General features: G+C 39.3%; 1 protein-coding gene across 1 annotated transcript in view; it reads right to left on the reverse strand.

The window, feature by feature from the left end:
* The window catches only part of LOC140234422 (transcription factor AP-2-alpha-like), a 123990-nt gene that overhangs the window by 84923 nt on the left and 15856 nt on the right, over window positions 1-23211 (reverse strand). Inside the window, exons 4-5 of the mRNA XM_072314467.1 lie at window positions 9703-9742; window positions 830-845 (exon numbers count right to left, since the gene is read on the reverse strand). Of these exons, the coding sequence (XP_072170568.1) occupies window positions 830-845; window positions 9703-9742 (56 nt within the window). The remainder of the gene's footprint in view (window positions 1-829; window positions 846-9702; window positions 9743-23211) is intronic.

The raw sequence follows: 23211 nt of genomic DNA on the forward strand, positions 1-23211 counted from the left end.
CTTTATCTTATTTTAGTCAGACGTGGACATGGTGGAGGGCCCCAACTGCCAACGATGCCTGTGACAACCTTAAATGGATAGTATAGTATTGGGTGAGATGAGACTTTAGCTTTTAACTATTTGCAAGATACTCAGAAACCACTGATGACATGTTGAAGAGTATACAATTCTAAGAGGAATTCAAAGTTTATTTCTTTATCTTAAAGTGCCTGCATGAGATATCCCAAACTTTAGTAAAACAAAGAAATTCTAAATAGGATCGCTTTGTTTTGGATATGTCAGCCATTTCAAAACCAAGTTTTATCACATAAACTTTGAATTCCCTCTTAGTACTATACGCTTTTCCCTATTTCATAAAAGATTTCTCATTACCTCACAACCAAACCTGTCTCAACCAAAACTACATCATCCCTTTAAAGTCCCCCTACCCCACCCTAGTGTCCCCCACCCTACCTATCCCTACCCTCGGAAGTCGTTGTTTTAACTGGGTGAAGAGAATCAAAGGTCAGAGTGATTTTCATTAGGTTCTCCATTTCACTTCTTCAAATAGAACTCCCTACATCTACGGAAAGCTGTGATATCTCACGTACACGGGCTACAGCTGATCATGCAGACAATGTGAAAATCTGCAACACTGAAAAAAATATTAGACCTTTCCAGTATAAGCATATAATACGACGAGTCAGTGTCTCAAATACAGACACTGAGTCTTGAGAGTGTTAGTTGATCGAGCTCAATCTCGCTTACAGAAAGATGTTTTCATTGAATTCCTTTCCCTCAGCACAAAGACGCATTGATTCTACCTTGTCTACAAGTTTGCACAAACTACTTTCATGGTATCCGACCTTGATCATGGACGGTGTTAGCTTCATCGAGAAGATATACAAAAAGGGCATTATCAAAGTCTGCCGAGTTTACTCACAGTGTTGACTAAGTATCAATGGATAGTGTCCCATGAAATATTTGCGTTCCCTATGTAAGTTTGATGATTATTATGTCGTCACCGATCGATCACATTAAGCATGTTAAGAGCAAAATAAGCGCCTTAAAATTTTTGACTTTGTGTAATCATACTGGAAAATCAGAATAAACACCGCCATACCTATCCGTATATCTATCTATTCATCCGACTATCTACGCATTCATCTATTCAGCCATCTACATATCTATCTATTTGTCTTTATATTTATTCATATATTCATCTTTTTATCTATTTATGTATTTATTTATATAGTTGTCTACTTACCTATCTATCTATCTGTCTAACTACCTATCAATTTATCTATGTATCCATCTATGTATCTATTCTTCTACTATCTATCTATCTACCTATCCATCTATTTATCTATCCATCTATCTATCTATCCATCTATCTACCTATTTATCTATTTATCTACCTATTTATCTATCTATCTATCTATCTACCTATCTATCTGTCTGTCTGTCTATCTATCTCTAAACACTGACGACGCGTGTATTTGTTACCAAATCTACAAGTACAGTTAACGAGTCCAACAAATTAGCACCTGTTTGTGCAAACTGTGCATTACGCATGCAGTGATTTCTCTGGACAGTCGCCAGTATGGAAGCTGGAATGATTCCGTCTCCCAGAAAGACATTACACTGCATTATACCAACTAAGCACCATCAGAATGTCTTACTCTTAACACGTCGTACGTACATCTTCCTTTTCTTACTTAATGCCTCGAGAGTGACATTTACAATTAACCCACTGACTACGGACACCCGATCTATCCCAGGACAGAGCTTGAGGAGATTTGAGATTCTCGAGGGTGAATGGGTTAATATGCTAACCGGAGAATTGTTTATCATGAAAGGAGCACAACGTAGATATCAACCATCCATTTTGTTTCTCTTTCCTTTCTTGTTGAAGTTGTAACAGGATTAAGTATTAGAAAATTTAGAGCTCATAGAAATAATTCCTTTTCCGCTTTCTAGCTCCCTGCACTATGTTGTCCAGTTTACAATACTGTTACTAGACGGAAAACAAATTTGAGTAAATCAAAGTAAATCCATTCCCCATTATATGAAATTGATGAAAAAGTAATTTTTCACACCATTGCACATTATTTTAAAAAAATGACTTACTTTTGCCCATTTATAAATAATTTCGCCAACACTCTAAAGAGCCATGCCATTAACCATAAAAGATAAATCTTTAGTTGACTAAGCACGCGAAATATTTTTTGCTAATGCCCCATTATATAGCGACAAAATTAATGAGACATGTATACCCAACGTCCAGTGCTCTTCATTTCTTTTTTTTTCACGTTATCTATTTTTTTTTTATTTAGATTTTGCAAATGAACACCGCCGTGGCAGATAGCTAAAGGGAAAAAAGTGCAATTTAAAATTTGACTTCAAATTCTTCCGACACAGACGTCTTTTGTTTCAACCGAAACCCGACTTCTGCAAATAAGGTTAACTTCTAAAATAACAAGCAGAGACAGACAACAACAACAACAAAATGCGTTGCATAATATGGGAATCTACATCCAACCTTGCACAAAGGCAGGATGAGCAATGACAAAGAATGAAAGCAATAAAAAGCAAACAACCTCAGAGTTGAGTGTTGAGATATGTAGCCGATGCCGACGCCTTTCTTGACCTGCGTCTCATGACAACAGAGAGAGGGGATGGTGACTCATTATACTAGACTGTGCCTCACTATTTCGCCTTCTTCTTAGTCACCATAACATCCGCCTCAAAACTACAAACGATCGAGAGTGATTTTGTACAATCCACAACGGCTTGTCGGAATAGCTAATGAAACACTGATTATTCAATTCAAAAAAACTCTAGCCCGATTCTCTGCCCTCATTGCTGGTACAACGTGCTCAATGGGAGAGCACTCAAATGCTGCTCGGCGACTCATGCGCAGACAACAAACAAACAAACAGCAAAAAAAATGGCATTAATATTTAAGTACTTTGTGGCTGTGCCATGATTCACGATGTGTGTTCATGAAAGCTATTGGACCCTTGCCTATAACACTCGATGAGATTTAATAGGTGTATCTTCAGTCATAAAACACATGCCGCCTCCGTTATGTCATCCTGGAGAAGCGCCGTCATCGTGCCTTTGTCACTATACAATTGTTTCTGATCCCAGATATAGGCGACGCGGTGCCTGTGCAAGAAATGTCGGAGATAATCATACCTTAATAGTAAGCAAACTGTAGCAATCAGGCATATTGTGCCATGCGAAGAAGAGACGAGATACCATGGGTGTATACGGACGTGGCATAACATTGTGTTTCCCTCAAATCTAGACAAAGACGTTGTTCTTGATAAAATTATAATCATGTATGCGGGTAAAACCGGTAAACTTGACTCGTGATCTGGTGACAAAAATGCCATTTTTAATGATATGAGAACGGGATGCGACACATTTTGTTCATCGTTCATTCAAGAATGAGTCAAAATAGATTATCAAATTCGTATTAAATGTGCGATAATGATTAAATACTGCCATTTCGTTGAAAAATTAGCTTCATAGGAAGGAATTGTCTGTGAATTATCAAGCAGGTCATTGAAAACTATACAAATTGAAGGAAGATGAAAAGATTTCACAGCTGGTATCATGACAGTGCTATTCGAATGATAACAATAAACCGAAGACACTGGATCCTCAGCTCAGCGTGGGGCGACAGCGATGGGTATAGGCAATGAATGTCCGAAGCTATTCGGCATTCTGATTCTGTCACTGTTGGAGAAATTTCGTAGACATGGTAGAGGGGTGACGAGCTAGCTATAAAGTTTTTTACCGAAATGATATCTGGTTTGGACAACCAACAACTATCCTGGGGCATTACAGCAAACCTTCAAAATTTAAACAAATGCACTTAGAGTGTCGGAAGGTTGGAATAATCATAACTATGTTATATCAATGGTTGTTCTTTCCTTGTTCAGATGTTTACAGGATCATCAAGAGATAAAGGTGTTGAATAAAGATTGGAAGTTATAGATTTATACACAATATCCATATATTGCTTCGACGGAAGTCGGTTATATTTTTGTTTTGTTTTTTGATTGAATATGTTTGTGTCACACAATTATGAAAGTGCATGCATCAATCATGCAACTCCGCGTACGCCCTTGGGATAGGAGCCTAACCAAATGATTAAGAAAAGTTTAAGTTTGACAAAATTGCTGCAACTAGTTCAATACGTCTTGATCAAAGAAATGTCAGCGATGGCAGCATCTTAATAGAAGGAATAGAGAAATTGATGAAAGACTTCAGTGAATTGAAGGTATTTGCAGCTTTCAGATAACAATCGTGTGAGTGTCGGCACTCAATAGTTCATTTCAATAATAGATGTTGACCAATTGACTTCCCTTTATTTCTTAGATGTTTCTCCTTTTGATGCACCAAGGACAGAATCATTGTCGCTGGCCACTACAAACGAGAAAGTCACGAAGATTCAAAGCACTTTGAGGAAATAAAGCAGGTAATTTACGATATGACGGACGTGCATACGAGTCGGCAACCTGTGGTTTCTTCATCAAGTGCGAAGGCGTCTGTAAATTGTGGACGATAGGGCCGAGCTGTCGTTCAGAATGGCACTGCCCAGCTTCCCCGCTGCTCCGGCGCGTGCACCTCTTCGCGGTCCCGTAGTGATAATTGGCGAGTAGGTCTCTCTGTAATAGTCGCCGTGGATGTAGACACAGCGGCATAACAGCACGCCTTGTCAAAATGCCAGCTACGTCGCTTCCTGTAAAGCCTCGTGCTTCTTCAAATATTCAATACGTACATAGGCAAACTAGCGCAGGTTATTACCACTTTTTTTGTCTCTTGCATGCGTATGTATCTTGCTTGTTGTCCAAGCGGCAACTATGGTCAATTAAGTGTGCTTTCTACGTCAACCCCAATTTAGCTTTCTACATAGTATTTTTTCTCTCTCACTCCCCTCCCACCCCCCCCCCCTCTTTCTTCTTGTTTGTCTTTCTTTCCTTTTCTTCTCCCATTCTTGTCCAGGAGCTTTATTTCATCTCAGAAAGACACTGCCCTTAAACAAGTTCCCAGCGCCTTTAATAACTAACTCTCCTGATTTCTATTCCACAGGTATTCACACTTCTGTAACTTAGCGACAAGAAACCGGTCTCTAATTATTAGAAAAGCTCTTGATGCAATATGGGTCTAATCACTGCCTTTGTGAAAACGTTTTGCATGAAGCCAACTGATCGGAGATGTCTATTTTGTGATCGAGTGCATCGACAAGGGCCTCATCGAGCAGGTTTCGGGGAAGGCGGGGATGTGGCTCGACCAGCTACGACAATGAACAGGGGGCCTAAATTTTCTGTGAGGCATCCTGGCGTGTGCTGACAAATAAAGCTATAATTCGCATCTCCCCTGAAGGTAGAAAGAAGATGCTCCCAGCACACAGAAAAACAAACATAACCCATTAAGAACAATTTGAGAAATAGTGTATGTCATTTTTTCCCCTCTTTAGTTTAGGGAGGGGTCAAAAACATGGATATGAAAAACACAGCCCTCTGAACCATTCAGAATTTAGCGTATCAAGATGAATCAAATTGTGCGTCAGGTTACTGGCATAACACGACTAAACGTTCGTGACAGACTTTGGAACACAACAGGCAACAAGAGATCGCCACAAACCGTGAAATCTATGGTAGCCTTCAAAGCATAACCTTCGGAAGCACCACATATAATACAACTTGTAATACATCCCACTTTGTTTATAGCCTGTTGAACCTTGCTATGTCGATAAAAACTGACAAGTTACTCCACCCCTTCATAACTTTGATTTACACGACTATATCTATAACATCGACAATTAGATGCACAGTTTTAAACACACATGATTTAAAAATATAACTGATAACATTTTTGCTGATTAGGAATACACCATATCAAAATGATAATCTATAAATCATATCACATCATGCCGTGCCATACCTTTCATTTTAAGATGTTTACCCCTACGCTTCACTTTGTTTACTATATCTTGGTTGCCTTTTTTGTGTTCATACGATCGCACGTTTGTGAACACCGCATTTAACTGCCAGAAATTTGAAGACCAGGTTAATAATGACAAATTGTGCCATAACCTCTTAATAGTCTACACCATATTTATGTTTTTCGTATATATGTAGCTATATTATCCCTTAGGCAAAAGTCAAATTGATTGTTCACAATCAGCTGCAATTTATCTACGTTATTTTGTCTACTTGTTCAAAAAAAGAAAAGAAATAGAAGTTAATATCGTTTTTAATAATATCATTGTGACTACACGCATACCAACTCAAAACGTCAAGCTTATACCATTAACTTCTATTTGAATTGGTATAATGGTACCTCTATACACCTTAGATGTATATCATTGTGTACAATTGTAATGCGAATTGGTTAAAGTTTCTGTAGAGTCTCATTCAGTGTGGAAAAAGAGGTCACATTGTGTAATTACCTAGGCGAGAAAAAAAAAAGGAAGACTATCAATCTATCATACATTGAGTTCATTCAAGTGCACGAATTAGATATATGAGTATAATTATCATGACTATCAACTTATCTTTTTGTGTAGCGTCTTCAATTGGAAGTATGGGTGGATATGTTATTGAATGCGGTGCATAACAGTGTACCTGTTGAGTTGCACGTCCACCGCTTCGTATCCAGGAGATATGCAGGCATGGCAGGTGACGGTGGCTATGTTTACGCGTTCCTACAACCCGAAAAAGACCCTTGCCATTGCTAATCCAGCTCGCTGTTTTTATTGTTGTTTTAATCATAGCTTTTGCTGCTGTTGTTGCTGATAGTTTCGTGTCTATTTTGTGTTCTTAGTTTTGTTTTGTCGCGTAGTTCTTTTTTTCTTTTTCCAAACCCACGGCCCTGCAAGGTCATTTCCCGCCTTGGACGAGAACGAATTGAGACCCGAGCCTGGTCCCGGGGACAATAGTTGGGGTGACACAAAGTGTGGATCCCCCCAAATTTCCAAAATACCTTTTGTCGTAAGGCAGTAAAGCCTGAGAAGTGATCATACGTTCCATCAAAACACAGTTTACACCGAGGCTGCCGTGCTTTCACGAACAAAAGAACTGAGCTGGTGCATGTTGTTTTCCCCTCCCTTTACTGATTTGACTCCATCTTTTTCATCAGTCTCTCCCCCCTCTCCTCCAGTCCCACACACGTCCCCGAGTGATAGCATGGCAATTAGCAACGAGAGGGGACGAGAAACAGAGAAAGACAGTGATCGGAAAGAGCCAACAAAATGACAACACAGTGACTCGTCGTTGCCGTACTGAATAATTATCGTGTCAAAGATGAATGGGATCCCATGTTACGGTCGGTCTTTCACAAAATGAATTCATTTTCGCCTCGTTTCGCATGTCGCATACAGATGGCTGCTACCCTACACATCTCAAGTGTGAAGATAACGACATGAAATTTACTGGTCAATTGCCATTTGAACAGTTTTGTTCCCTGAAATCATTCTTCTTCTTTTCCTTTTTTTTTAACTTGTTCTTCCTCAAATTGGCTATACTGAGACATTTTTTTTTTTTTTTTTTTATGAAGAAACATTTGGTTGCCAAACATTGAACAGTTATAATGTGATATCCACTCTTGAAAAAAGGAGCAAAAAATACCTCAGCACAATTACTGAAAGGCCTGTGATCATGAATAGATTATTAAAAGTGAATGCATCGTGAATGAGAATTTGGAGCGCATGCAACAAGTGACAGGCATTTATGACGTCATCTTAATTCTGTCGATGTTTAATCTAATTCATTCTACTTTCATGACATTGACCATGTCCATGGACTTGAAATGTGCATCGCAGTTAAAACTCGACTACTCGGAGTCAACCCCAAAATTCTGTTCATTTGTTTTATTCATTGTATTTCTGCAAATCAAAAAAAAAAAAAAAATCAAGAATGACAGAAAGGAGGCGAATAAAGGTAGAAAATTACAAATGTTGTTGGGATGTACTACTTTGACATTAATCAAATGCAGGTGTTCTTCCTTATTTTTACAAGCGTAATAGCGATGTGACTAACATTATTGCTCGTTGACGCGATGAACATTCAATAGATTGTATTGCAAACTTTATGGTTTTGAATATGATAAAGTAAAGTGGGGAATCCCCTCTATGCTCTGTAATAGAAGTGGATTGTTATTGTTCGCGTTCTTCCTTGGTCACTTAAGCCGCTTTCATCTCAAATCAATACATATTAATGAGATATCATACAGCACTATGTGGATCGGGTTAACGCTCATAACATGTTTTAATATGTCAAAATCGTTAATAAAACGAGATTTACTCGCCAAAATAACCCCCACACAACATTTGCATCGCACTTTTATTTTTCTCTAATCGCCTGCTGGATTATGGGAAGCGCGAATCTGTAGCAGAGAGCAGTGACAATCACAAATCCCGCCCTAATCCCTTGATGGAGTCCGTGTTGCTAGGTAGCGCTCTCTATCCGTTGTACCGAGATTTCCGATTCCACCATACCTTGAGTTTGCATGGCGCGGCGGCGCTGACTAAAGTGAGCCGACACTCACTGCGGATTTCATTCTCTCCGTACTCCTGCAAAATAGCATCAGTGGTTAAAAGGAAAGGATCACTCTATCGACACTACAAAGTGTATCTCCCGCCATTTTTTCTTCTTCTTTTTTTACCGCGTTTTCCACCTCTTGATTCTCTCAAGATTTCAGAAGTATGCCACACTCAGTGAACAAGACACTCATTGTGAGTGGCTTTAACTGCCCCTGTTGAGACTGTTGAAGGAGAGAAGGATTTTCGGTCTGCTTCTGCTTCCCTTCACCAGAGCTGATACACATCTACAAAATGCAGGGTGTCAAGAAAGCACTCCCCTCCCCCTCCCCCATCCCCACCCCAAACCCTCATATACATGTATACATACAAACACACTAACATAAAAAAACACCTCCTTTCTTGAGTCCCATTGCAGTAATCCCGTAACAGCATTTCTCTGCCTTTACCATTATTCCGCGTAGACGGAGCGCAGATTCAAGTCAGCTACTCGCCGCCGCAGTAGCGGCAGGGGCAGCGACGGGACGTGGACATGACTCGGGCGGCTCCGAACACCCGTGGGCACTATCCTGCTGTTAGTGTTACCTGGTGCGCCATATTATCGACTGCTGTGTCGAACTACCGCCCTCTATCATCTGGCGAGCCCGGCACAGCGATGGCGGTACAGTGATCTCGAGTGCCGGTTACTTGTGTTACGACACAGGCCAGAGCAAATTTACAGATGTCGCAGAAAGGCTGTGTAAACTCGCATGATAGTGATACAGAGCGGAACTCTCATGAATACAACGAAAACAGAAAGAAAGGTGGGGGGGGGGGGGGGCGAGAGAGAAAGAGTATGTAAGAGGGAAGGGGGAGAGAAAAAATGGAGACTACCATATCGAACTTTTGTTTTTTGTTTTTGCTTTTTGCTTTAGTAATCGCTTATGATCATACCATTGTCCTTGACTGACCTTCGCTGAGTATCAGGAAATCATTCTGAACGTGTGTTTTGCCATTCTCAAAGGAAGTTACACGTGTGGGACTTGCTTATCAATTAAACTCGATTTGAGTCTATACCCTTATGAAGTAGCTAGAATAGAAATCAATAACAGCTTGCAGAGTGCTAGCTCACGTATTCTTTTTTTAAGCTGCAGGACATACCATGTGTTATTCATAAATTCTCTAACTCCTCCATAAATGTTGGCTTAGTGACTATTACCGGATTTCCTCTCTGTGTGTGTGTGTGTGTGTGTGTGTGTGTGTGTGCCTCGATTTAACATGCCGTATGCAGGTTGTTCCTTGAAACGGAAGAGCTGCATGCTGGGGCATGACATTACAAATTTGATGTTCAAAGGAATATTTGAAAGCTGAGGATGCAAACATGTGGGTGATAAGAATAACCCTGTTTCAATGTCGTGATCAAAAGAATGCGACAGTTTACATTTGCGAAAGCCGCAACTGTCTTGGTGTGTTGCTACGCCGCACATGGCCGGCCGCGCGGAACGACCGGGGAGCGTTGTGACGCAGCCATTCGCGGGGTTATCAGACTGTGGCCAACGTGAGTCAAGTGCGTGTGGTAATAAGGGGCGTACAAGCAAGCTCCCCTCTTCAAATCAAATAGTGTGTAATTACACGAAAAAATGTACTTCATGCCATTTGTCTCTGGTTAAATAATACACACACACGAACACTTGCGGTTCAGCACACACACTGGGGATAAATGGAAGAGCGACAGCCATTATTCAAATAGTAGCAGCAAAAAGGGGGACAAGCGAAGGGAATACTTGTCGCGATGACAGATCGAAGCTTCGCTCATTACAGGCAGGCACGAGTATAGAACAATACGCAATGACGGCATCGAGCCCCCTGGCAATATAACAACTTGTACACACAAAACCAATGCAAAGCTTTGTTTGAACGGATATTGTAGATTTATCCGTGGTACTGACGGCAGTATACACATGGAGTGAAGATATTTGCCATTGGTCCATGACAAACACTGGTATCATCATTGAGCTACAGAAGGTCCAAGGTGGTACGATACATTTTTGTTCCTGTTAATTAGTTGCATATCATTATCCAAAGACGTCTACCAGTCACCTTCGTTGAAAATGTGGAATTTCAAAACTCATGTCCATGATGGAATGTTGTAACATGTTTCCCATAGGATTACATGCATTTGAAAAGATTGTTGTTGTTTTTTTAACTAGCCAAAACCATGGCCATCATCATCATCATCATCATCATCATCATCGTCGTCGTCGTCATCGTCATTAACATCGCCATTATCATCATTAGGATCAGCATCATCATAGTCATCGTCATTACCATCGTCATATTCATCATTGCCATCGTCGTCGTTATCATCATCATCATCATCATCACCAATACCATCAGCATCGTCACTACCACCACCACCACCATCATCATCATCATCGTTACCATCAACATTATCACCATCATAATCATCATCATGAATAGCATTAGCATCATCACCATTACAACCATCATCATCATCACCATCATCATCATCATCGTCACCATCGTCATCATTACCATGGTCATCATCATAACCGTGGTCATCATCATCATCATCATTACCGTGGTCTTCATCATCATCATCATCATCATCATCATTATCATCATCATTAACACCATTAGCATCATCACCATTACTACAGCATCATCAATTTACTGACGTGTACCAATGTTTCATAAACCGGTGTGGTCTGGCGACAACACGTGTACACACGATACACTTGCACTTATGTCAGTCCAAAAACTCGCTAAAATCATTATCATCTGCATTCGTTCTAGTCACCCATTTACCACTTCATGATACCGACATACACCGCTTGCTACCGTGAGCTCAACCAATGCAGAGCAGAGATAGAAGCGAAGGAGGGGGAAAAACCAAATACCTCACTTAATTCATTGTTTCTGAATGTCGATTTGCCTGCTCATGTGCTCGTTGCGGCGCGTCAAAACCAACCCTGTTTTTTTTTTCTTCTTTTTTTTTTTCTGTGAGTCATTGACAAGATGCGAGTGGGGGGCTCTGCATCATTACGTGCCCACATACCGTGAATTGTGTGGCGTAGGGCGGTCGAGCCAGCACGTATTGGAAAGCTTTTGTGAAGTAAATGTGAGGACAATTCCCACAAAAACCTTGACACTGACTTTCATGACAATAATATACATTCCATTTTTTTCTATACCTGTATCAGATTTGATGCCTGAGACACTCCCATCCTCACCCTTTGTTTGTTTCCTACCCCTAATTCTAACGATTTGTGCAGATTAATGGACAATTTAACATTCCCACGAAATGTACTAACACTCATCAAAAAGTGTAATGCAGCATGGCAGTGTGGTACAACAACGACAACCCATTAAAGGAGTTTTTGTTTTGTTTTGTTTTTCTTTCACTGCTGTCAAAATGATGATATCATAATTAAAGCCTAAACTAACACCACACCCAACAATGTCCAATAACTATTGAAATCGTTGTAATCATCATCTTGATTGACAAAGCCTATAGTGAATTTGCTAGATGATAACGATTATGCTGATGATTATATATAATGATAGTGACAATATCCAGAAAATGAGAACCCTTCACAGTCAATGGCCGAACAGCCCTCTGGTGGTGGAAATTATGTATGCGGGCACGTGATTTGAAAAGACATAGCTAAATCAGTTGATACGAACAGTTTTTTAAAGTGCCTGTTTGATCATTTTCATGCCGTATTAATCTCCCGCCAATAGATATGTGTGCAAAGTCTATGTGCATTTGACTCATCGGCATAGAGGGGGTTAAGGGCGATCACATTTAAATCACTATTAATTTTGATAGAAGGAAAGCTACAATCCCTCATAGGAGACAAACGATTAACTGTGATTCAAAATCGTGAACGAACCCTTCCTATGCCTTCTCTTTCTTGTTTTATATGTTTTTGAAATAGAATTTGAAACACACCCCGACCCCTCCCCATAACGAATATCCTAGAGAAATAATATGAGGTGACAGGATGAAAATGATCATGGAGATGGCTGTGATTACGGCCATGATTCAGACAGTGACGATGAGGATGACCATAGTCATGACGACAAGGTTGTCGTTTTTACTACATTTGCAAGAGTCGCTACTAACGATGGCGATAGTTCAGTTCAGTTCAGTTCAGTTTTTATTTTATAGTGATGTCGACGATGAAGATGGGGGATGGGAATGGTGATTGTACGACCTTTAAATCGAAGAAGAAAACTCAGGCCAGGTAATGCACAAACTACGAATGGAACAGAATCCACAGAGCTGTTGAATGCAAACGAAGAAGTAGAAGCAGGAGAATAAAAACAGAAGTAGGGGGAATGGAGAAGGGTTATAGTCACAGAAGAAAATAGAGAAGAATGATGATGATGATGATGATGATGATGATGATGATGATGACGACGATGGTGATGGTAATGATGATGACGACGACGACAATGATGATGTTGTTGTTGATGATGATGATGATGATGATGATGACGATGGTGATGATGGTGATGACGTCGACGACAATGATGATGATGATGATGATGATGATGATGATGATGATGATGATGATGAAGAGGAGGAGGAGGAGGAGGAAGAAGCAGAAAGTGTAAGAAGATGCTGATAAAGGAGTAGAAGAAGTGAAACTTGAAGGGAAGGAATCCGAAGGGAAAAAAGAAATGGAAAAGAGGCTAGCAAGGGGTAAACGACCTACCGACAAATCGGAGGGAGCATAATATTTTGGCGATGAGAGAACACGAATACTCCATCAACCATCGTGTGTCGTTGTCATTACTTACTAACGATCCAGATGCTATATTAGTCAATAGGCGGGTGAAAAAATAATACCATCGGCCGAGTTAGTCCTGGAGAGTGGGTACCGGGTTGGTGGTCCTGGGGATCTCGCCAAAATCCCCTCCATCAACTATGGTTCTCTTCTGAGACTAGCTGGCTACCGAAATCGGGGTTAGGGGAACAACACTCGATCGAGCACGCCGGAGGGAGGGGAGGGGTGGGGAAAGAAAGAGAGAGAGAGAGAGAGAGAGAGAGAGGGGGGGGGGGTAAAGTCCCTCAAAAAGGTTTGAGGGTTAAAAAATATGGATAATGGGAAGCGGGCTAACGATTGCACGTCTTTACCGTCAAACGAGGGAAAATGACATATCATTATAAATGATGGAACATGCCCAATCACAAGTTTTGCCCATAGCATATATGCATGTTATATCAATGTCATAAGCGTAGTTCTATCGAAAAAAAAGAAGAATATCTTCAAGACAAAACATTGGAGAACTTCGTAAACATTAGGAAAAATGTTGATATCTTTTGAAAGAATTTGCAGCGTGTATGTAAGCTCAAAACTCTCATTTCCGTTTCACATGTGGAATTGTGAGTGAACAATGTCTGATATCCAGTAAAACACTTCAATTCTTGAGAATGTCCACTCATTCAATTTTATATGAAAAGAATGCTTGGGAGTTTTTGGTTGTTGTTTTTTCTTGTGCGTGTATGCATGCAAGCATGCCTTGATTTAATCATATTATGTATTTAACCTCTACATTTTATCAGCACCAGCCAACTACTGAACCAAATAGCCTAATAATACTACTAAATAATAGGAACGAAGTAAGGCGAATGCCCAGAGAAATGACGTAACATTATCATCCCAAATTTACATAAAATTAATTACTATAGAAATATATAAAGTGCTGCGGAAAAAACGAAACAGAGTGCCTGACACAGTGGTCGCTGTTTTGACAACAATATCAGACATATTTCCTGGTCGTCTCGTGTCCGGTGTTCTTCGTCAGAACATGAATGGTCTGCTGGGTCAATCCATGGTCAAAATATGGTCAAACCATGGTCAAACTATGGTCAAATCATGGTCAAACAGTGGAACTACCGTAGCTCAATGGTTAAACTATATTTACCGATCAAGGGTATATCAATTTACTGTCTTCCCCTTTTCTCCTTCTATTTCGAGAGGAACCAATGATACCTGTTGGCCTGATGGATGCTGCAACATACCTGCATGGTGACTTTCAGAACAATCTGCCGGAACACCGTTTACTCCTAATCATAAATGCTGAAATATTTATTGTGGCGTTTGCACTTGTTGCTAATTGCTTTTATCTTGCTTAAGAAACAATCCATTATAGAAATGTGAATAGATGCAGCCAGCATGAGAATGATAGGATCAGGAAATAAGAAATATTGGCAGTGCATGGTGACAATGGCTCTGACAGCGATTAAACCTCGATTAAACTAATGACCTATCGATGACGACGATGACACAAAAAACAAAGAAAATACAATAACATGAAAACATCCTCTTACGCTTTTGATAAAATTCTAAAACAAACATTTCGTTGTGATCGGTGATTGTTCAAGACAAAAAGTAAGTAAATCGATAACAGTTGCCATGATATAGGAGCCACCCTTTCCCATCTCATGAAAAAAGGCAAATGGTGCCGAGAAAAACAAACTAGAGGATGGCAGTGAGTAACATAGTAGCTGCAATAACAAAATTAGATTTAGATATGAGATGCTAAAATCAGATAAGATTAATCGCACTACTGGTGGCTGGTTGGCGTTTGTAATAATTATGTAAGAGGCGTACACGTAGGTACACGGAAGTAGGTACACGTTGAGCTGCCAAGAGCAGGGAGAAAAAAAAAATCATTTTTTCCATTATGGTTTTGCTAAATATCTATACTTTATAACAAATGTTGAGTTAACAATACTCTAACAGAGATTATTCTTTTTTTTTCTTTCTTCGCTTTTCCTCTGAAAGGTTAAGATCGTACGCTCGATCTGTATTTTAAAACAAAAATCCCCTTCATTCTTATAGTGCGTTTTTTTTTTATGTATAAATTCAGCAATCCAGTATAATAGTAAAATTTAATACTATGGCGGCATATGTCTTTTCCTCTCCACTTGCATCTCAGTTTTTTTTTTTTTCATTGTCTGTTTGGTTTGACTGTTGTTCTTGTTGTTGTTTCGGACCACCAACTGACCAATGAAAAGTCATCATTCGACTGCTACACACTTCTATAAACAACGATTTGTGACGCTTTACCAAACTATACAGACAACATACAGGTGTAACTTGTCAATTCCCGAACTCAATTTTGGCGCGAAAGTGATATGCAAGTATTCTGCGTTAAGAACCGTCGCGACAAGCCGCGTTCTCGCACGATGAGACATTAATTTCGGCAATCGTGCGCGGGATGGACAAATCGACCTTCGTGACATGACTACCCAGAAAATCTGCCACGATGTCGAGAATGTTGTTACGAGATCATCATCATAGTGGAATGTTCATTCATCGTGTAGTAAAGACACTGAAAATCATCACTGGCAATCATCGTCAACAAAATAAACGATAACACTAAAACTAAAACAAGCCGCGTCAAAACAAGTGAGAGTGTTTAGAAATATGAGCAGGACGTGAGAAACACTCTTGTTAGATATCACCAAGACAAGTCATTCATGGGTTCATTGAATTGTCAAATAATCCCGTGTTTTTTTATGAATTTCAAAAGACAACAATATGACTAGTTTTAGAACTTCAGAAGTAGGACTATTATAAAATCTACTCAAATTCGGTTTAATTCTACCTGAGAGAAAGAGAGAGAGAGAGAGAGAGAGAGAGACAGACAGACAGACAAACAGGTAGACAGACAGACAAAGATGGGGAAATACCATGAAATGTTGCAATAAAAGCTGGAAAAAAAACCGGGAACTGCATCAAAATTCATGACCAATCGTTTTGTTTAGAAAATACAGCTCCACAAAAAACAGTCCTTATTTCTTGTAAAATGTAAAGTATGTAGACGATTGCGAACTACATGGTGAATGTAATGAATCATTTAGTATTCAAAACCCAGCTGTGTAGATGAAAAGGTTATATGAAAAGGTCTAATGTGTTTTTTCTTCCTTTTAATCTCATTTTTTTGTTCATATCCTGTACCCAGCTCGTGTTATGGAAGAAAGACCAGATTTGAAGAAATATTACTGCATGCTGTTAATTCATGATTCGGTGCACGATAGTCGGTGTCACCGCCGAGAGTACGATTATTAGTAACATTCGTGTGTTTATTCTCACCTTGGCAGGAAATAGCGCCCTCATATTCGTGAAATAGTCTCCTTGCGCTAACCTCGAAAAGCGTTCATCCGTGGGTATCTGAAAATATAGCCAAACCATGCGAGATGTGTGTCAAAATCTTGTCGATCTAACGCCTCACTCATGAAAAAAGAATTATACTATTCTAATCCTGTCTCCAGCTAAACGTTTTTCCCCCTGATTAATTACACAAAAAGAGTAGGTTATTCTAAATGTATCATCCCACGTTCATTGACATTATGGTTTCTTTGCAATTGTTGCATCTTCAATAATATGACATTTGACCTTTGACAAGTCAGTGAGGTTGGACGACAACATGGGCATTGTGTTGTTGTTGTTTGTTTGTTTCTGTTCCAAGTTATATAAGTTGTCATTCAGAAATACTTTTAAGCTCAATACAAATATCGAAAATCTCTCTAAATGGACATGGTGTAACCAACTCGATTTAATTCTGTTTTAAACAACAACATGATGATGTAAAAATACGTCACATTTCATTTACATTTGATGCTTTAGGCCTTATTATATATTTATATAATTATATAAATGTATTCACGTCCTTTCTACTCCTACGGTCTAATAATGTGAATGAGAGGGGAAAGGGAGCTGCTGGCTTGCACAAAAAAAAAAAAAAAACATTGGCAAAATAATCATTCATGGAAGACTTGCCGCAAAAGAAAATACACAGGAAACAAACCAAAATAAATGAGTTATAAACTAGCAGTAAAGTCCCTGCGAGCCAACTCAGTGTAGGGTCCAATCAATCCCACACTATTCTACTCATGTGCCTTGTTTTATAGCGGCACGCACGGACGATAACAGGTCCGTACATTACCATAATCTTCCAACCGACACATATTAATGGACGAACTTGTCTCGTCTGCGTTGAATTTCGCCTTCTGTGTATAGAGCTAGCCTCCGTGAACTCGTAGATATCCGAGCCGGAAATATATTTAGAATGCTTCAGCCATGGGGGCAACGGTTTCATAGGTTCAAGCAACTCTAAATTTCATGTTCTGACAAAACCCAACACTGCAGTAACCGTTGCTCTGAGCGTTTCACTTAACACATGTTTTCGGTCAATACTACCTATTAAACCTGTCCCAGTGGCTTTCCAGAAGTTTCCCCAAATCAACCTTAACACTCGAAGATCAAAATGTGGAAGAACTTTCAGGCAACTTGCTTCTTGTGACCGCCTATTCCCTTTGCCAGTGATTGTCTCATTTATCGCCAACGGCGTAATGAATCATATTATATCACACAAATTGTTTCTGTCATACATTCTGGCATTTCCCTTCCCATACCCCCCCCCCCCACCTCCCTCACTCTCATACACACCAGTCACACCATCACACACAGCAATACAGTATACACATACTATACCCAAATGCCATCATACATACATACTAGTAGTCACAGTGACTGCATAAGGTCTTTGTTCATTCTAGCTAGCACAAAGTAATGGTCGACGTGTTTTGTGGATACACATCAGTCGAACGCGATTGCACAAAAAGCGCACCCGCACATTTTAAACTTACAAACACGCAAACACCCATGCAGTGTCACTTTACCAAAGCAGATTTAGATTTTGGTTCGTTTTCCGACATCCCATAAAAGTAATTACATGAATTACCACTCCTTATGCTTAAAGATATCATTATAGCTTTATACTTTATCAAACACTGTTAACGTCGACGCATTCTACCAGGTACATGTACTTGTAAAATGTCAAATGTACACTGGCCATTTAGGGGACTCAATGCCTGCTATCTGAACAGTGATGAGCGACATGTATACACACAGCTTTGAGCCTAGGCATTATCATAATGACTTTCATTTTGCGGTGCCATGGCGAGGTGTAAGAACACTTGCACGTGATTTGCTAAGCAACACATTGTCAATGCGCAATTGAGGCTCACAGTAAATGCTGAAACGTGCGCATTTTCCGTAATCATCAATGAATCAGTTAATGTGCACTAACTGTCGAGTATCACGCGGAAAGCCACATCTTAACACAGTCTTGAATAACACATGCTTCAACGTGGAGAACATGAACATGAACATGGAGAGCTAAATAATGAGAATACTTTAAGAACAACGAAGTGATATAATGATTCGGACTGTATTGACAATAATATATTTCGGCTCTCTTTGTTCGGCTTAAAATTTGGCTAAATTCGGCTTATTTTAGCCATACAAGGAAAAGAAAGTATATAATTATAAACAAACTTTTGGACATAATAACTTACGTTAAAAATGAATTATGTGCTATTTCACAATAAAGTTTTTCTTTAAAAAATGACAGTGTGTTACACATTTCAGCCTGCAATCCTACCTTTCGTACTAAATGATATTATTAAAGAAGAAGCAAAATGCAAACTCGTTTGAGTATCATGAATGTTTAAGACAGGCTGTAAAACTTTTTCAAATCTTAAATAATCATTGTGCACGATGAATCACCTAAATTCTAGTTTTGTAGTGTCTGAAATTGCCCTCCATACATATATTATGACACTTACATACACTCTTAGAATGAGGTTATTGTCAGCAACACCAGCGCAATAAGTAAATGTATGAACATCATAAATGAAAGGAAAACCAATAAACTTTAAAATCTCTATAATGCACTGTACATAACGTACATAATCATATCTGGTCGAAAGGTCGATAGACCTTTGTGAGAGTAATGACCCTGCAAAGTGGTATGTGCATTATATCTGGCTTGAAAAGAAACTTGTTAAAACAACAACAACAACAACAACAACAACAACAACAACAACAACAACAACAACAACAACAACAACAACAACAACAACAACAACAACAACAGCAACAACAACAACGACAAAAAACACAGCCTGTCATATACATTCTCTTGGAGTTTCGTGAATCAAAGACATCGACAACCATCAAACAAATGCGAGCGGACACTTTGCAAGATATTCAGACAAGCTATGAATAAGGATGGGCAATCGAGGTGAAGTGACGATCCGTTAACTCCATGGAACTTAATCACGTGACTACTGCGTCTTACAAACGCTCATTCACAACGGATATTAATCTCAGATAGAACAATTAATCATGGCAGACATCAACGAACAGAACTCGCAATAAATGTCACTAGGGATAGAAGATGATTGGAGATAAATCTGGAGAAAGAGATAGAGAGGAGAGAGATGAGGGAGGGATGGGTAGGAAGATAAAAAAAAATACATCTATTTATTCGAACAGCGATTGAATACCAAATGAGGTGAATCAGTAGGGTTCTAATAGCTTACTTTCGGTCTTGATCTCCGTGGCGATTACGTTACGCGCAAAGTGTGAAATTCAAAATCAAATCGATGTGATGGGATTCCAGGGCGGGTGTCAGAAGCGTGTGAAATAGTGCAAGCAATATCCGAACAATTTGTCTCACTCCTAATTCCAGAACGACAGGTTCATCATTCAGACTTCATTCACAAAGCCGATTTCGCCCCCTTTTCATTTCTTTTTAATAAGTAATACATTCTCAAAGCGGAGCTGTCCATCCTACAATGCGCTCAGCTCTCCTCTTAAAAGATCATACCCATTCTGAAGAAAATTTAAGACTATTCCTAGCTGATACCGTTGGATGATGTCACTTCGCTGGAAGGAGATAAGGGATGAACACGGTGGAATAAAACTCATAAAACTGATCGAAAAGAGCCTTCAAACCCGTGATATCACAATTCGCATCTTTCTCAACATAGACACTGATAACCATCAGTAGGTGATAAAGTTTTCTATTCCCTCAACTTCTTCCATCATCGATGAGCGCATAAATATAAGTCATATTTCTGGTGACAAAGATCATAAAGATAATAACAGGAAGATATCAAATATTATAGATATCAAGCTACTACTACCATTCATGATGATGATGATGATTATGATGACGATGATGATAATAATAATGATGATGATGATGATTATTATTGTTATCACTGTTATTATTATTATCATCATTATTATTATTATCATCATCATCATCATCATCATCATTATCACTATTTCCTATCTGTATTACTATCATCATTACCAGTTACACCATAGTTATTAATTATTTATTTGCATTTATAGAATATTATATCAATTTCAATGAGTTTTTTGTGTTTTTCTATCATATTTTTAAATTAATTGGGTATAATACAAAACAAACAGAAGAGTATACACTATTTGCGCTAAATATAGAAATTAACCTTCGTCTTAGATCTTCTTCTTCTTCTTCTTTTATCACTATTATCATAACATTCATTATTTTAATCGCATTCTTTATCATAATGGCCTTCCTTCACCATATCTGTCCAAATCATCCGTCCAGCAGAGTCGCGAATGATTTACCTATTTATAACTATATTCCCATCTGCTACAGCCACCCTTTTTTAAAGTCCACAATCCACAATCCACTAATAAACAACGCTTTGACAGCAACTTTTGTAGCCAACCATTTTGCGCAACATGCATCTGAACAAATCACCACTAAGCTATGCCAAAAACAGCTACCAAACAGGTGTTTTATTTTAGAATCTAAACATCTATCAAGTACCCATATCATCTGACATATTCTTCCCTGTACCCACAGACAGACAGACAAACCAACACAGACTTTACGTCTGAGGTGAAGAGGGCTCTACTCTCACCGAGGCAGGGAGAGTTACCCGAGACAACCTTGTATGTTTCGCTTCAATTGCTCTCAAGCACGGCAAATTGTCGATAGTGGGAAAAAAAATCATCAAATTCACTCTCTGTACCTTCCTCTTAGAAATAAGAAGCATAAAAAAGGGACGAATAATTTCACCCCTTTTCAAAACACTTAACACCACGGAGGGGAAAGAAGGGAAAATAATGGCTAGTTTTGAAGAAAAAATGAAGGAGAGAATTCTTGGTTGTTATTTCAATATCTCTTGGACGCCTAGAAGTCGGCTAAGGCTAGGCCGGCATCTTCCATCGTCCAGCGATGACATAGGGGTTACTTGAGGTCATGTCTTTACGTTGTTCATTTTGTGTTTCTCTTTCTGTAAGAGGGCGCGAGGTCGGATGTCAGCCAGACTCTCTTTCGATTTCTCTCTTCCAAAACTTCTCTCCTTTTCCACGTTCCCGGTCCCTCCGTGCCCACCTCGAAATATCGCAGACTATACGAAGGGCGACCCCCTCCCGCGCACCAATTCATAGACCTCAAGTCCGCAAATGTGGCGCGGATTATCGTAAGAGGTATCGGCTTTCTACAGGAGCTTATTGGGTCTGATTATCGTGATCCGGGATGGTGGAGGGCATCCCACAGCCCTCCTCTCACAGCCCCACCCCACCCCAATCCTCCACCCATGGCTGTTTCTTCCACTAGTCCGTGCCCATCTCATCTCATCACAATTCGTTTCTCTCTCCACACACTCACACTCACTCATACACAATGATACACATAACGCTTTCTTTTTCGTCCACCCAAACCGCAAGAATGCTGTTATGCTTTATCATTTCTGTGTATTGAGGTTGAAAGAGGTGATTTGAGTCTACAGAATATTTTGAGCTGTCGTGTTTTACTTTGACAGCGCAGAAGATAGAAAGCAGCTCTCCAGATTTATCCCGTCGATGGGGAGGAAGAAAGCTTTCATATTGTGTTTCTTTTTGTTTTCATTATGAAAATATATGCTTAAAAAATTGAAACAGTGCCTTAAAATTCTGCAGAACGCACAGACTAAATTGAAGTGAGAGCACAAATATGAACTTAATAGATTGGCATTCAATGTCGAGAGTAGATTAAAAAATTCCATCAAATTTGGATTGATATTCAATTTAGGAAAAATGGGTCAACTTCCATTTATGAGGTGTCAAAAATTCGAGCAAAATTATTTCTCGGTAATCTGCATTGCCCCAGTGAGAGAGAACAAAGTGAAACAAAGTTATTTTGAGCAAATGAATCATCTCTGTGAAATTTGTAAAGAAAAGCAAAGAAAAATTAAAGAGTAAATATATGACTATTTAAATACAAGCAAATAATCTAATAAGCCTTTTCGTGGAGTCTTAAGATAGCTCCTGTCCCTGTCACGTGATATAACTGTCACAATCACGGTATTATGACGTCACTGGCGGGGTATCGATCGTCGGTTTTACACAGTCTAAAGATAACATATCTCGTATTAATTCTCTTTTCTTGAAAGGAGCGTCTCATCCATCAGATTTCCTGAAGATATTCCCAGGACACACGCAGAGTGTTTTACAAGCCAACGGAAATTGAGGATTCTAGAGCGTCCCGCTGGTAGCACCCAGGAATAAGAAGAGTGTGGTTATCTTGTGTACAAGGTAAAGATGAACAACACGGGCGAGATCACGGTTACATGATGAACACAACCCCCTTCAACCATCAACCTCCACAAGACAGTATTAAGTTGTACCGGCTTTCACACACCATCAACTTCTTATCATGTAACTGGTCATTTGGTGTTTCGTTTGTCCATTTCACTTCACTTCAAGACAGTTTATTTCTGCATTCCATTTTCATTACAATATATAAACAAAATTTGACAGTAT

Source organism: Diadema setosum, chromosome 10, assembly GCF_964275005.1.
Source record: "Diadema setosum chromosome 10, eeDiaSeto1, whole genome shotgun sequence".
In the NCBI taxonomy this organism is placed as follows: domain Eukaryota; kingdom Metazoa; phylum Echinodermata; class Echinoidea; order Diadematoida; family Diadematidae; genus Diadema; species Diadema setosum.